We start from the raw sequence: 17,163 nt of genomic DNA, 5'->3' as shown, positions 1-17,163 counted from the left end.
GTCCATATCAAATATGATTAATAAATATCTAAATTCGAATTTTTTTTTTGGAATTTAGGAGTTTAAATTTCCATACAGTTTGGAAAGCAAAATATATAAATAAAGAGTACAAATAAAAAAAATTAGAATTAGGTTTAGAATAGAAAAAAATAAGGATCCATATCAAATATAGTCTTATAAAAAATCAAATTATGATAAAAATTAAATACCTAAATAAAGAGTCCATGTAAAGTACAATTAATTAATAGCTAAAATTTATAATAAAAATATTTTTTCAAAATTCTTATTAAGATAATAGATTAAGAAGCATCGTGTAGCTCAAAGTTGTCACATTAAGTAGGCAACATGCAAGGCACATCATGCAGACAGTGCAAACTTATTCTGATTTTTTGGTTGGGCTGCATACACCTGATGCATAGTTCTGACAGTTAATCAAAACGTATATGAATCGAATCAATATGTGTATACAATTTAGGTACAAGTTTAAAGTATAAATAATTTTCTTCTCCACTAACATAATTTTTATTTCTTCTTCTAATTTTATGTGTTTTGTAGTTAAATGACATCTTATAAAAAACTAAAGAGACTATTTTTTTAATCAAATACTATTATGATAAAATATTACAGCAATGCTAGCCTAGCCACACTATTAGCATGAGTTATCTTGCTAGTTCAATAAAAAGATGAGAACAACTGAACAACAAAAATATTTATGTAATCATTTTGCATGTTGATGTAATGCGATATATATAACGGTGGAGTTCCCACTGTGCCAACTGGGGCCGTGGTCCACGTCACCACATGTATTCTACCCCTTGTTTTTCTATAGCTCCTGAGCCACCGATCGTGGCCCGTGTTCAGCCCTGGACAGGGCCCGAGTCTTGGACCAGACCTAGCTCCACCTCTCGCAATACACGTAACCTATCTTGTATTATCTATCCTGCATTGGGCACATATTTGATGTAAATAACAGAATATGTAGTCTGGAAGTATGATCCGGCCAGTTCAGTTCATGTGCAAAGCAAATAGTTCAAGGGTTGTATTTTATAAAACTAGAGTTAGGGTCTACTGTTTTTAGGGTAATATGATGCAAGCAAGATGTAACTGATACAATTTTCCTGTGTTTCTTGAATATATATGGGCGCTATGGTTTTCATCGCCGTATACCGTCACAGAATCACCACATAAAAACGTCAATGGCCGGGCCGGGTAAACCCGCCCTAGGTTTTTCTTTTAGTACCATTTAAAACTTGCAAACGTTTGACATATTCCAGCTTATCGTGAGTCACTATTTTGACAATTAAACAACGCAAAAACTCGTGGGGGTTATGAAAAATCAATGTATTGTGTCCTTAGAAGTCAAAACTCAAAATGCAGCTTGTTTCGAAAACCTGAAACACAAATATGTTGGACACATTGACCGCCATCACTTTCGTCCATGAAACACCTTTTCCAATTCCAGCACAACGCTATGTTAAGACTGCACCGTTCCATTTGGACAACTCCATCATATGAAGCCCATGCTTGCTTAATTTGTTGGTCATTGCGGGTGTGGTTGCCGTACACGAGACAACACCCTGAGACGCTATATGCACTCGTCGAGTAATGCTACACATGCAAAAAGTTTTACAAAGTTATACTTACATGCTGATGTGGGCTGTAAAAATCATGCATATTGATTTAAAATTACCAATTAAAAGGTATCGTGTGGGTACATGGGTAAAGATGTTGCCACGCCAACACTTAAGTAGATTTTTTGTAATTTTTTTTTATAGCCGTAGCATACGCAAAACCACGAGAATATGCAAAAAAGAGTAGGGCCAAAACAGGGCGCACACACCAAGTTCCAACACCCAAAATGCCACCGCCGGCAAGCAACTCGATCTCACACCGGCCGCGCCGTCCCGATCTCGATGCCTCGTCACATTGGCCATGCGTGTTCCCTCTCTTATGCAAGCATGGGTCATGAACAATAATCGGGACACGAGCACTGGACTGTCCAACATACGCTTCTCCTGATCGAGTTGCCTGGTAAACTACGTACCCTCACGCACAAGTCGACCATTCCATGCGCTGACCTTTAACCTTGCAGCGGTCTTTCTCTGTAGACCGCGTCGGCGCTCGCTTCAGATGGGCGCGTCGCTTTACGCTTTTCCCGCGCTATAAATTAAAGGTCGCCGGCCACTCCGCCATGCATACCGAGGTCGACCACGAACCAAGCAGCACGAGCAAACACACAGCAAACGAGCGGCGGCTCCCGAGCGCGGCTAGTGCTTTGGCCACCAGCTAGCTGCATTTAGTCGTAGACAGCTTAGCCATTGTACAGTATATAAAAAGATTGTAAGCAGCTGGCGACGGATCGGAGAAAAACGAAGATCGGATCGCCATCGGGCGGCGCGAGGAAGCGCACGTACCTATACGCTCCAGTCCGTGTAGACGGGCGCGGGGCGAGAGGCCGCGAACTGGCCAAATTGGCCGTGCCGCTCGGTGCGATCGTGCCTGCGCGCGGGGATATATGCGCTCATGCATGCAGGCCATGGAAACCGTTGAAATAATCCAAGTTCCGGTCTCATACGATCGAGTCCATATGGACATGTAGATTGATCCTTGCATTGCTCTCCTCGCTCGTGTAAATCGTGCTTACCTTGTGCATGCGTTGAGGTTGGCGATCCACAGTTACTGGACGACGTTTTGTGTGAATAAAGTGGTTTTCCGTGTGGAGCCAAGTCAATGGCCGGGCAGCGTCATCCAGTTGCACGTAAGTACATCTACCGATAATATATACGTACTCATACTACTATATAACACTACATATGTAGCTCTTTATTAATATCGGTTCAATAGTAACCGCTACTAAAAACGTATCAGTGCCGATTCTTAAACTCTGCGTTACGAATAACGACTGAGGAGCTAAAAACCAACATTGATACTTACTATAAGTGTTAGTTATTGACTGAAACCAGCGCTGATACATGTTATTGAAAAACAACTTTTTTTACATAAATCGCATCGGTCATCAAGGAAAAGTGTCAGATGCGTTTCATGCTATGACTATTTCTTTAAACTCAGCTCAAAACACAAACGCACACAAAAAAGAAGTGCACAAGGCAGAAACTGAATCATCTATCCAGTCACCGGTTACAAATTCGAAGGGACAAAATATTATATGGGCAAAGGTCATGACGATTTAGTTGAGGAGCCACAAAAAAGTTGGAAGCACTCCTGAATCAGTCACCTATTCCTCTGTTTAGTACCACGTCGCCTGTCTATGAGCACAACACCCACTTAATAACGAGCCGGACCACACCGCCTCTCATAAATATTTTTGGTCCTACTACAACAGACCACCATCTTTTGTTTTTGTCCCCTCCTACTCTGCTGATTCACCTAAATATTTTGGCTTCCCATTTTGCTTGGCCTCAAAAACACCGTGTGTGTGTGTGTGCTACTTTTGTTTGTTCCTGTGCATCACCTGTTTCTCGATTACCTCAAGTTAGTCATTAATTCCTTTGTAGCACCTGTGTTCTTTTCCATTAGCTCAAATCAGTCCTTAATTATGTTTGAATAATAGTACACTACAACAGATTTAGGTGGAAGGATTCTTTCTTGTACAACGAGAATTGCACTTAACATCAAACACCATAAGAAACAATTGGTATCTCAAAAACAATCAACGCTATAGATATTTCCAGTGAGAAAAAATGTAACAATTGTACAGGAAGAACACCAAGGCCACACCATTCCCTTTCGTCACAACTGTGACAAAATCTACGACACACCAGTTTTTTAACACAATCAACCCACTGAAATTTGATTGTTCCAGCAGGGATTTACAACCAAAACAATATTGCGTGAATATATTTAGCACACCCTATCACCGAGCGTAGAAATCATTACATGGAACTGCAGCACTTGCTCTTCGGGATTTCCTGCGCCGGACCTGGGACAAGGACCTTCTTCCCTACCATTGCTGGGGCCGCACCACTGCTCTTAGGCTCGGACACCATGTTCTTCTTGCTGTGGATTTTGAAGATATCTGTCAAGACAGTTTGGAAAGCACTCTCTACGTTTGTTGCTTGGAGCGCAGAAGTCTCCAGGAAGAAGAGGTTTTCCTTCTCGGCAAACTCCTTGGCATCTTCAGTACTCACAGCTCGCTGCTCCTCAAGGTCGCTCTTGTTGCCAACTAGCATTATCACAATGTTCTTGTCAGCATGGGCACGGAGTTCATCTAGCCAGCGAGGTATATGATCAAAGCTCTGGCGCCTGGTGATGTCATAGACCAGCAGAGCTCCCAGTGCACCTCTGTAATATGCGCTTGTCACAGCTCTGTACCTGCAGTTGTTGGGTGTAACCAGCATGAGACGTACGGAACAAAGGCCACAGAACAAGTAATGGAAGGTAGGTGCAAAAATTTCGCAACACTCAAGTTGCCAAACTGTAATGTCATGGACATAAATAAGAATGCAGTATGTGGAAAACTTTCCACGATAATATATTAGTTAGGATCTCCAGAAATGATTTCAATACTTCTATTTCTTGTCATTCCATTTCCTTCAGTTATAGCGGATTGACAGTTGATGAGATATTGGCATGAGACATTATAATATATCCACAATATTTTGACACATATAACTATATCAAGATGCAACGGCTTCAAAAGAAAATGACTGAAAATTACATGGTCAGCTTTGACTATGTTTTTACCCAAAAGGAAAAAAAGAAAGAAAATATGTTCATCATTTTGTGTGCAGCCTCAATATACAGTAGCACTAACCATTAAGTAGTCAGCAACCACTAATCAAAATGCTAGAACACCTGATAACCTGAATCTCATCAAAGCAAGTATAGATTCTAATAAGCGACTAAGGATAGACCTCACAGAAATCAATAATTTGTACAAGCAATCTGATGCTGGTAATTTATATCCTTCAGTTTTATAACGGGATCTACTCCTGTCTTGCACTAGTATGGCATATCTGTTGCACATAACTATCTGCCACCCGAATGCATGACAAGATTCTCAGAGCAAACAAAAATCCATACCACACTTTATACAGAACTGACTTTTTGAGCACAAATTCAACTGACTATAGTGTTATAACCGGACAAGCATCCACATCATAGAGGTTTCCTACAAATAAATTTTCTTTTGGCGGAGTAAATTCTTGCAGACCTTTTCATAGTACATCTTGCAAACCTATTCATTTGTTGTACCACAGAATCACCAGAAAGTTTAAACGTATTGTCCATTCATGAATTTAAGACCTTCTGGTGGACAGCAGATGCCCAAAGTACACGGTAACTGTGAACAACTCACTATTTGAATAACCTTCTTCCCGTCTACTGAAGCTCCATGAGGATCTTTTATCTATGCAGAAATACCATCAACTATAGCATATCCACACATGCGCTGGAATGGCTGCGTAACTAATTTCTCAGTTACCAATCCCAACTGTAAGCAAGTAGTAACGGACACAAACGACTGAATTCGTTCAGCCTCATCAATCAGCTAGACTAATTGAACTTTAGCAAGCATTTCACTGTGACCATAGCATGTCAGATCTAATCGCCTAGCTACATCACATTGTACCGCACTCGTAAGGAAGGTGTAAACACTTCAAAAGGCGACCATTTGCGCTGAGACCCACCCTTCCACGCAACGTTTCTGCTATACCTATAGTCCCTGGAGATCTAATCAACAAGCGAAACAGAGCAAAGCATATGTTCGTGAATGTGACCAATGACTAGCGGAGCGGAGAGGAGAGCACATAGCACAAGAGCAGAGCCGGGTGGATGGCATAGTAGATTTTGATTCGGGTACCTCTCCTGGCCGGCGGTGTCCCAGATCTGGGCCTTGACGCTCCTGTGGTCGATGACGAGGGTGCGGGTCTGGAACTCGACGCCGATGGTGGCCTTGGAGTCGAGGCTGAACTCATTGCGGGCGAAGCGGGCCAGGATCTGAGACTTGCCCACCGCCGAGTCGCCGATCAGCACCACCTTGAACACGTAGTCCACCTTCTCCCCGGTCCCCGCCATGCCTCGGCTTCGGGGGTCGGGAAAGAGAGGAGGCAGCGACGTTAGTGGAGTGCTCGGATACTGGGACGTGCTGTTGTTTGATTTTGAAAGCGGTCTCTCCGTAGTACAATAGGACTTTGAGACCGAGATGAAGTTGGTGCCAGCAGCCCAGTACAGTAGTACAATAGCATTTCTTTTAGAATAAAAGGAGTTTTTTTTTTCAGTTTTATTGATATGAAACCAAAACATTATCAGCGTTTACAGAATGTTCAAAAGAAAATATCAGGGGACTTAGCTGCATATGCTGCTCCAGAGTAACAGAAGTGTTAGAAATCTGAACATCACTACCCAAAGTTCTCTGCTAATGCCATGACAAAAAGGCCTTGACCACCCTCATCCGATTGTGATCTATCAGCAACATCAATGTTCCCGGTTGTAGTCAACTGCCATTCGAGCTTCGGGACTTCCTGCGATATTTCATAACCAACGCCAAACAGCAATCCATCTTCATCAGCCTTGACTCCAAACACAAATCTTGCCAGTTCTTCAATGTTCCTAGAATCTTGCTCCACATTACATTCATTCCACTCTAGGCTTGCCCCTAAAAACACATACCATTACAACTTTTCCATAAACTCCAACAAATAACTGAAGTTGTTATGTTTAGTTCAGTATATCTGTTATTATTAATCCACCAGCGCCCTATAAATTCAAAATTGTTAATCACTGGAATGTTAAACCACACAACAACCCAAAATCAAATTTGACAAGCTACACAACAATCAAAAAACAAATGATGAATACTTTTAGTTTCAGAGCAGAAAAGACGGGTTTTATCAGTTACTTCCCTTCGTTTCTAAAGATTGTCCCTGGTTAAAAGCTTATTATTAGACAAAAGCCATCAAAAAGCATGCATCCTAGGAGGTAATTTAAGATTCCAAATACCAGGAGGGTACACATGTTTAATACCACCAAAGTTAACCACCGTGTAAAGAGATTGAATAAAAAAGGACCCATTAGATTCCAACATCCAGATGGGACCGTCGGTTTCTTCAGCGAAGCGAATCGACTTAGCAATGCTAATAACCTCAAGCAACAAATTATACTCTTTCAAGATTCTCTCCATCTCAGGTTTGAGCAATAGTCAAACTTTTCCCTGAACAATTTTATATAGATCTCAATATTGAATAACCAAGCTGGAAGAACCAAACTGTTGGTCCTCATAAAATCTAATTTTCTGACCATTTCCTATTTTCCATTTAAACTCCAACATTGTTGCACTCATAGCCCATAAAATCACTTTCCAAAAAGGAGAGGCTCTATTATCATCGCAACATAAAATATTTGGGTTAACAGCTCTATATTTAAAATCTATAATTTATTCCTAGAGTTTTATTCTCACCCAAATTGTACCTGTGGATCCAAGAAGCTAATAAACAGAGATTCAAATCTCAAATATTAGGGATCACTAATCCTCCATATTCTTTCTAATGACTAACTAATTTTCAATTCGTCAAATGATATTTATGTTTATCTTCCTGATTATTCAGGAAAAAATATACCATGTGAGAGTTGATAGCATCAATAGCCCATTTATGGAACTTAATCATGGAAAGCAAATAAATGGGAATACTAACTAGACATGCTTTCAAAAGCACTAGTCTACCCCATAAGAAAGAAGTTTACCACGCCAACCAACTACCCTTTTCATAATTTTATCAACTACAGGTTGTAGATCTTCTTTGTTTAGTTAGTCATAGTGAAGAGGGACCCTCAAGTATTTCAAAGGGAAACAGTTCTCTTGCAGCAAAAGAGTTGAGCATAAGCATGGGTGTCCTCTTCACCCATATTAATAGTAAGTAAATTAGTTTTATAAAAGTTAATTTTCATACCAAAAATTTGTTCAAAATAACACAAGATCCACTTTAGGTTTCTAGCATACTCAACATAATCCTCCGAAAAAGTAAGGTATCATTAGCATATTGAAGGCTAATGATCCCATTTTCTCTAAAATTAGTCAAAAGACCCTTAATAAGACCAGCATTTGCTGCTTTACACAACATGAAAGTAAATACATCAACTACTAGATTGAATAAAAGAGGAGACAGAGGGTCTCCTGTCTCAAGCCTTTACCAGTTTTAAAATAACTACTATTCATATCATTGATCCTAACATAAAACCATCTACTAGAAGTAATATTCTTGATTCAAAAGATCCATTTATCAGAAAACCCTCTTAGCTTGAGCATTTCCTCAAGGAAATCCTAGCTAACTCTATAATATGTTTTTTCATAGTCTAGTTATAAAACAATCCCAGATGAACCACTCCTATGAACTGCATGCAAGACTTCATGAGCAGAAACTACACTTTCTAAAATAAATTGTCCTTTAATAAAGGTTGTTTGGTTAGGAGAGACCAGCCTATCACACACACACACCAATGATTCTCTTAGTAAGAGCTTTAGTAATAATTTTTAAACTACAATTCAACAAACTTATAGGCCTCAAATTCTTAAGGTTCTTAGCATCTTTCTCCTTAGGGATAAGAGACAAGATAGCATAGTTCATCCTACTAACATCTCATTTACCATCTTCAAAATCTCTCACCAAAGCCATAAAATCTTCCTTCACTATATCCCAAAACTTATGATAGAAGAGGAAAGGAAAACCATCAGGGCTAAGGGGCCTTTCAGCATAAGATTTAAAAACTGTAGCTTTAATTTCCTCCTCAGATAACCTTTTAGTTAACTCTTCATTCTCACTTGGAGACACCTTTTCTTCCTCATTCAAAAAATTATTATTAAAATTAATATTCTTTCTGGGTTCAAACCCAAAAAGAGTTTTGTAAAAATCAACATCTGATTTAAACATATTTTCAGTTTCAGTAACTACACCAACCTGATTTTCTAGTTCCAAAATATATTTCTTCCTCCTCCTCTGATTTGCCAGTCTGGAAGTAGGCTATGCTTTTATCACCTTCTTTCACATTCCTGTCTCTGGACCTCTGCTTGGCTTTAATCTCTCTAGAAGCTAGATCTTTTCCAGCTCTTCTTCTATCACCTTCATCCTAGCCCTTTCACTATCAAAAAGCACATTATCTTCTAAAAACTTATCCAAGATATTGAATTCATGGATAAGTTCTCTCTTCTTTCTATTTTCCTCATGCTCTACATTAGCACTCCACCCTTTGAGTTTTTTCCTTAAATTGCCAGACCTCTATAGGATGTGTCTTACTACACGTTATTTGCTAGACTTTTTTAACAATCGCATCAAACTCCTCATTTTCTAACCACTATTTTTCGAAGCGAAAAAGCTTAAGCTTAGGCCTATTTTCCTCTCCCGTATTCAGCAGGAATTTTCTTTCCCACTCAGTACTGGCGAAAACCTTATCAATAGCAGCTAAAATAAAATTATCTTGATTGTTAGACCATGTAAAACGTCTACCTGAAGGTTTAAGCTCTATCAGTGTATTCCTATTGATCCAATCATTAAAGCAACTTGTCCAGTGTAAACTGGCTACTCCATTGCTTTTCTTATCCTGGGTTCTAACCAAATTGAAATCACCCCCAACAGGGTGGGACCATCCCAATTACTCATAACATATTCAAGTTCACCAATGAACTCCTGTTTGTGTTCCTCATAGGTAGAGCCATATACAACAACTAATCTTCAAACCCAGTTGTTAATCTTATTTTAATAATAAGACTAACACAAAAGCTATTGACGTGATAATTAATAAACTCAAACGCCTCTTCTTTAATACCTACTAAAATACCACCAACAGTTTTCTTAGCAGGTAAGCATTTCCAAGTAAAAGAGTGAGAACTAGAAATACAATTTAGAAAACTATTATCAAAACTAGCTTTCTTTGTTTCCTGCAAGTCAACAAAATCCAACTTATTATTTTTAACGAAGTCAGCAATTTTTAGCATTCTACCAGGGCCATTCAACTCTCTAACTTTCCAAAAGGCACCTATCATGGAAAACATTTTTAACTTTCCTACTTCTCTTCTTATTCTTTATTGCAGTCCAACCTACATTATCCTCCTCAACCAATTCATTATTACCTATATCAGCTTGGTTGACCTGATCAATCATGATGTCATTATCACTACTGGGAATAAAACCTAAATTGTCATCGTCTAATTCTTTCATAGTTGAAAGCATAATCTCAGGATTCTGCTCAGCAAAATTAACCATACAATCAATTTTCCGAGTAACAATACTTTCAATATTTTCTCTAAGCTCACAGGTGTTAGCACCCATATTAATACCAACCATATTAACATGCTCATGTAATTCTTCAATATCAAGTACAACAAAAAAATTACACATGATTTTTGTAGACTTGAGTTCTAGATTCTTTTCCTTCTTGTATTGTTGAGCTTTTTCTAACACTCTTCTGCCATCATCACTTGTTCTTTTGTTTTTCCTGTCACCCAGCACAGCCCCCATTGTTGCTTTCTCTTTTTGCTGAATTTTCTTTTGTTTTGCTTCATTCTCCTTAGCCTCTTCCACGGCACAGGCTTCAAGAGCACCCAACAAACTTCTGGCAACTGAGGATTCTTTCTCAAGAATATCTTCAATTGTCATAGTCTCATCTATTTCCTCTTTCCCTTCTGACTCAGAGTCTATCAATTTCATGTTACTAAGCAGTTGGACACATACAATTTAATTCACTGGTTGCCACTCTTCCTTGTTCTGAAGAAATGCTTTCCATTTGCTTTTCTGGCAATCTTCTTCATTACCATATTCACTTTTGTCCACTTTCTCTTCCTATATTTCAGGTGTACTTGATCTGATCTGAACTTCGTTTTCTGTAAGGTCTCCTATCTTTGTAAGTGTATTTGGCATTTGTGGTGTAACCAAAGCAGTGAGATTTTCTGAAATTTTCTCATCCAAGCTCTCTACCTCAATCTGTAAGATATCAGTAGGGAAAACATCAGCTGAGTATGTCTTAGCTCCTTTTTATGCACCCTTATAACTAGTTGCATCTGGAGTAGTTGAATTTAGCTTATCAAGTGTCTTATGTTTGTGATTTATTGAATCCATATTCTGAGCATGTTCTGATTCCTTCTCCTCCAGGTCATCTGCATCATCATCATTGTCATTTCCTCCATCATCATCCCCCTCAACTTGAATCTTACAGATACCTTTCACTTGCAGAAATAGCATATACAGTTTGTGTTTTATTTTCACCAATCTCTCTATAGGAACTCTAGCAAGATCTCTGTAAGCAACTTATACCCTCACTACTTCACAAAAGAATCTGAACAGGCAATTCCAGTCCATATCTTTGAGAATTCCAAAGCAAGACACTATCTGAGCTATCACTTTTTAGGAACACCATTTAGGAGGAACCCTTCTAATTTGCACCCACACAATTTGAAGTTCACCAAAAGGGTCCATATCTCCAACCCATTCCATGACTCCAATAGATGAGTCTGCCTTCAAGAAGTCAATCCTTGGAATATTCTTAAGGTCAGCAACCCTTTTGTGTGGTGGGAAACAAACCAGGAACTTAGCATCATCCAATTGTCTAATTTGCAAGGGCCATTCTTTGTTAGAAAATCCTAGATAAATTCTATTCTAATTCAGCCAATGTCACAATCCCTTTCTTCATAGTTACCACTCCACAGTTTTTGAAATTAAGCCACCCTGTCCCATCACTTTCACTAACACCTACATGATAGAAACCAAGTACTTGTCCAGCACTACCAAAGTATGTGGCATAAGGATGATCCTTATCTCTATCGGGACAAGCAGTAACATGATAATTTGATCCATCGCATATGAATCATACCCTAGATAGATCACAAATACCAACAAAATGATCAGGTTCACTACAATTATAGAAGATCAAGTGACAATACCTGGGATCTATCGTCTTCTCCTCTAGTTGATGTTTCTAAACCCCTGCAACATGTTTTGGTATAGGAGCTCTTGGTGGTTGTTGCTGCGGCGGCTGATGGATTTGTTATTGTCAAGCACCATACCCATGGGGTGGGATTTAGTGCTACTGATGTCGAGCCCCCCCCCACAGGCCTGATACTAATTCTAAGGCGGTTGTTGATGAGATCAATTCTGCGGTGGAGGGTATGAAGGCTGTTTCTGAGCTTATTGAGGATGCAGAACTTGTCAGTGACTTGGATCCCAACCCCTTGGACCAAAGCACCGGCCACCTTGGTTGTTTCTGAACCCACCTCCTTGACCCGCCATGGTGGATCGCCATGGTGGACCTTGAGCACTCTGATTCTCACACAGATCTCTCGCGAAACTCAGCTTTCGAGCTTTAATGAACCCTTGATCTGAGCGATTGATCGGGAAACATTCTTCTACAGAGCACTTCCTTGATTTGATCAAATCCTTGAGGATCCACACGAGAACTCCCTAAGAAGACCTAACCCTAGGTGGAGAAGAGGGGATAGACCACAGCTGGTCGAAGAATTCCTTTACCTGCTCCTCCCCCTCGCCCCCCTTTGTTCCCATGGAATTGATCTACTCATGGACCTCCACTCTCCATGGGGTTGCGAGATCATGCCATTTGTCATGCATCGGGATGAACTGGCCCCTCAGAACGATGAGCCGCTGACGGTTGGGGCCCTCCATTTTAATTCTATCGCGCATCTGGCCACGAGGGAGCGACAAGCTCATTACCCCGACCACCGTAGATGAGAGGAGTCTCCCTGTCGGTGAATGTTGACGCACTCGTGTCCCTGCGTCACCCTCGTCGCCTGAGTCACCTCACTCATCCCTCTAAAACCTGAGATATATTTTTGACATGTAATGGTGAAACTGCCCCTGAGATCCCCATTTTTTGGCTCCACAGCCATGTTGCGTGTCACACACTTTGCAAGTTTGCTTGGTCTTTGATCCAAATTCTCTTTCGTCTATCTCTTTGTAGTATTAATCTTCGCTCCTTCAGCATGAGAGCAAATCATCGAGTCCAGACAACAAAACTAAGCTTGTACAGTAAGGTAGATTATGCAATATACTATTTAAAGTAGAGATACTTAATTATCAATTGTGTGTATCGAGGATAAAGACACAAGATGTTATACATGTCCGTGCCTCCCGTAAGATAATAACCCTACGTTACGTGATGCCTTAATTATCTTAACAGAAAATATTTACAATGGGGTATGTCTAGATCCGCTCCTATTAATCTCGGCGAGTTCTCTCATGTTCTAAATCCTGAAACTCTTGTTGAATGGATCTAATCGTGGCTTGAATTTACTGTAGGTCTTAATGAGTTATTTTTGCTTATATCGAACCTCGTATTACTTCTGTTTGGTTCTCTCTCTTTTGGGTTTGCCATGGCTTCACCCTGTCTTGGTCTTTCTTCTTCCTTTCAACGTATCACTTCTCCTCCTTATATAGTCGAGTTGGGGAGACGTACCATGCTTGGAATATTGAGTGTAAATTTCCCAGATTGTGATATTTAGAGGATTATTTTCCTAATATAGGGATGGTTTATGTGTAGAACCGATGAACTGTCTAAATATTCGCATGTCTTGTTTATCTCATGGTGGTTATTAAACTCACCATACAAGATGATGGATACGTGTACGATGATACTGCATCCTCATGATATATTGTATTTATAGCAATTCCTTAATCATTAATTATCAAATCCTTATTGATTGACAAAGTTATAAACACACTTCTTTAAGTTGTCATTACTAGTTTATCGGGGCACAAAGCAAACAAGGATTAGCATAACCCAGAACAAATAATAGAAACCACAGGCAGCATTGCACCAAAAAGAATGAATGAAGATCATAAACTCCCAAGGCAGGCACAACTTGCTGTGATGATTCTAGCTCTAATCCTTTTTCTAACTAGCACTATTTGTTAGTAAATTGTGATTGTGTATGTTTATTTCAATTCATACACAGCCAACTATCAGTTAAAATAGAACTAGAAGAACCAACCAAACCCAGCAGCATGCATGCAGCAATATGTATGATGGAGTCAGGCTGACAGTTGGCGCCCATGGACAACATGCTTCAACTGCTGTGCTATACCATGTTGTGAGCTATTAGGTGTGTCTCTATGGCGTGCGTGCAGAATGTTTGTTAATACAAGGCGCATGCTCTACCGTTAGGTTCTATCCTAAAGTGTTTCTTTAAAATACTAGTCATTTGCTCTTTAATATTTTTATGTCCCATAGATTGCTCGGTCGGGGGCCGAGTAGGAATCACATTAGTATGTTGCTGCTTCCCAGAATAATGTGGTGGTGTATCATAAGAATGCGGCACAACGGGTTACGTATATGGAGTACTTTGTGGAGGCACTTTGAAAAAAGCTTCTAGCAATGGACCATAAGGGATATCGAAGTCTTGTGGAGGTATAGGTGGTGTACTATATGCAACAGTATTATATTAATCTACTAGAGTGTTTGCTGAAATTTCATTAACTCAGTTGTTACGATTAGCTACATGTGGAACCGAGTTAATTATACTAGATGTAGTGTTTGGTAATGGAAAAACAAATGGTGTAACCTCCGTTTTAGTGGCATCTAGTGAAGTAGGTGGTGGTGTCACAGCATTGACCGAACCTACAATATTAGTTCGACTATAAATTTGTTTCATCGGCACACTTTGTTGTGTAGGCATATATATTATAAATTTTACCGATGAATAAAACAGACGTTGCTGAATTCTACCATCATTATTAGAAGTTGAAGCACTAGCATCATGTGATAGAGGCCGTTATAGTGTATCATTAATATTTTGCATCTCAAGAACCATACTCTAAACGGCTACTGACTGATTGATTAAAACCCTTAACTAATATATTAAACTTGTTACTCATAGCAACACCTACTTGATGATCAATCATCAAAGCAACTTTCACTTCAGAAGGAGGTGCGCTAATTACAGTGGGAGTCACCTCGAGCTTGGTATATATAGGTGTGAAATCTCCTCCCTTCTGGACGATGCCTTGGCTCGTCTTTTGATAGCACCAAAATGTGTGTTGATGTGAAAAGATGTCACACCAAACACTGAGCACCTTATGTGCATAATCTGGCGAGCAACACCCAGAATACCCTGGTTGTGGCGCTGCGTTGTCGGACCTTCATCGTCACCCATGCTCAGGAGGGATCTCGTCAGAACATGGATGGTCGACGACTTGTCCTTGGTCGTTGAGATCAAGAACATATAACAATATAGATTGGAAGGGAGAACATAACTACAGAAGCTAGGCAAACTAGATAAAAATGAAAGATAGATTGTGTGTTGATCGATTAGTTGATTTTTTCAATTGGCCATGATCCTCTTATATTTAAAGGTCTATAGATCTTACCCGTAAGAGATGGGGACTCATAATTCAAACCGAATAAGACTTACATATATGATTCGGCTATGTCTTTTAATCTCCAAACTTTCTATAACTAAAATACCTTTTCTAATCGACCACGTAAACTCCCATATATCTACCCGAGTATCTTTTATTGCAGCTTGGTCTTCTTGGATTCAACTATATGCTTGATGTATCCATGTACTTGAATCCGACCAGCTCTTCCACCTGTCCGGAGACCAACTGCTAAAACAAACCATGGTCACTGATCGTGGTCATAAAGTACTGTTCACTAGTCGGAGTTACTGTTTATCTGATCAGAGGTACTATCCATCTAGCCAAGTACTGTTTTCTATGGTCAGGGATACTATTCACCATGGTCGAAATACTGTTTATCGTGGTCGAAGCACTGTTTATAGTGATCGAAGCACTATTTATCGGTGGATGTACTGATCCTTGATCACCTATTAAACCAGTCATTGCTACAATGACCACTATAAATACTAAATCTTGTCATCAACACCTATGTGCTAGGTCGGGTTGGGTGCTTGAGGCCTGGGGCATGCCACTTGTCGGTGTAATAGGTGAATGGTGTCTTACGAGGTGAGTTCTACACCGCCAAATGTTAGTCGATAGTAGGTATTATTAAGACGGTCTTATCACGCGATCAGGGCGAGACTCGTGCGACCACCCCTGGTTGCAAAGTAAAATCCTGCGACCAGCCCTTGCTGGTCCCAATGCAGGTACTCATCTAACCGGTCAAGTCTTACTTAATGTTGCCCACTCAAGTATTTTTCTTCCCCAGTAGCTCGTTTTTGGTGAGACATGGTCATGGGGTGGTGTGGTGTTGTAAGTGACCCGTTCTGTAGCATTTAATGTTGTAGGATGGTCTGACGAGTGAACGTAATGATATTCAATGATGGTGCATAACATGCAGGACGACCAGAGCGAGGTGGGTGTGCTTACCCACCGCCATGATTAGCTAGAAATAGCTATGTCTCATCATATGTATGTTTGTTATATGTTTTGGCATAATTTGTTTGTATGAACATCTTTTCATTAGTATATAAAGGGGATGAAGACTCTGCTTGTAGAGACAAAAGAATATACTTGGTAATAAGTTCACTTAACTCATAAGACAATACAATTGACATAAGGCTATTATCTCATGGGATGCCTGAACATGGATAAATTCTTATATTCATAGATCTAATTCGTAATACATCCACTAAAAACGTAGATCAACGCAATCATTATCTGATATACCTCAAATTTATTATCAAAGATCATTCTGACACCACTATATGATACTCATTCCATTTACAGGTATTTCTTCGTTCCTCACTACCTTTGCAACTTTAGCCATCGGATGCATACTCCCGATCCTTGAAAATACTCAAAACCTATCCAACACCCAACTGTTGTAGATCTTTGTATCTGTTGTAGATCTTTGTATCTACGTACTATTGAACTGATTTTTAATTCACGCTTCCTATTATTCGGTGGCTGTTTTAATATTTTATTTCACCAGATGTCTTATTTTCTCTAGTGAGTTAGCGACGGGGTTTTTGAGGTCTCTGGTGCTGTTCTACAGGCTTAGAAGGAGGCATAGGGTAGTAGGGCGGACTAACAGTGGTAGCCAGCATAGGGACAGGGCAGGAGCGGCCAACGGTTGGGGTGAGGGCGACGGTGACACCAGTTAGTGCAACAACGGGATGAGGTCACAGATCCGGGGCGGGTAGGCAGGCAGGCAGGCGAAGGCGAGATCTGGGGCGGGCGGGTGAGTAGGCGGATGAAGGAAGGCGAGATAGCATAGTGGATGACGATCGAGCATAGCTCAGTTGGT

General features: G+C 40.1%; 1 protein-coding gene across 1 annotated transcript; it reads right to left on the bottom strand.

Moving 5' to 3' along the window:
* Positions 1-3,656: 3,656 nt before the first annotated feature.
* LOC133916750 (ras-related protein Rab11D-like) lies at positions 3,657-6,141 on the bottom strand. Its single transcript, XM_062360569.1, has 2 exons — positions 5,822-6,141; positions 3,657-4,332 (listed from the first exon to the last, which is right to left on the bottom strand). Exons 1-2 carry the CDS (start codon positions 6,034-6,036, stop codon positions 3,894-3,896), a joined length of 654 nt encoding a protein of 217 aa, XP_062216553.1. The 5' UTR covers positions 6,037-6,141; the 3' UTR covers positions 3,657-3,893.
* Positions 6,142-17,163: the final 11,022 nt, after the last annotated feature.

This window comes from Phragmites australis, chromosome 4, assembly GCF_958298935.1.
Source record: "Phragmites australis chromosome 4, lpPhrAust1.1, whole genome shotgun sequence".
In the NCBI taxonomy this organism is placed as follows: Eukaryota; Viridiplantae; Streptophyta; class Magnoliopsida; order Poales; family Poaceae; genus Phragmites; species Phragmites australis.
This window is presented reverse-complemented; position numbering and strand designations above follow the sequence as displayed.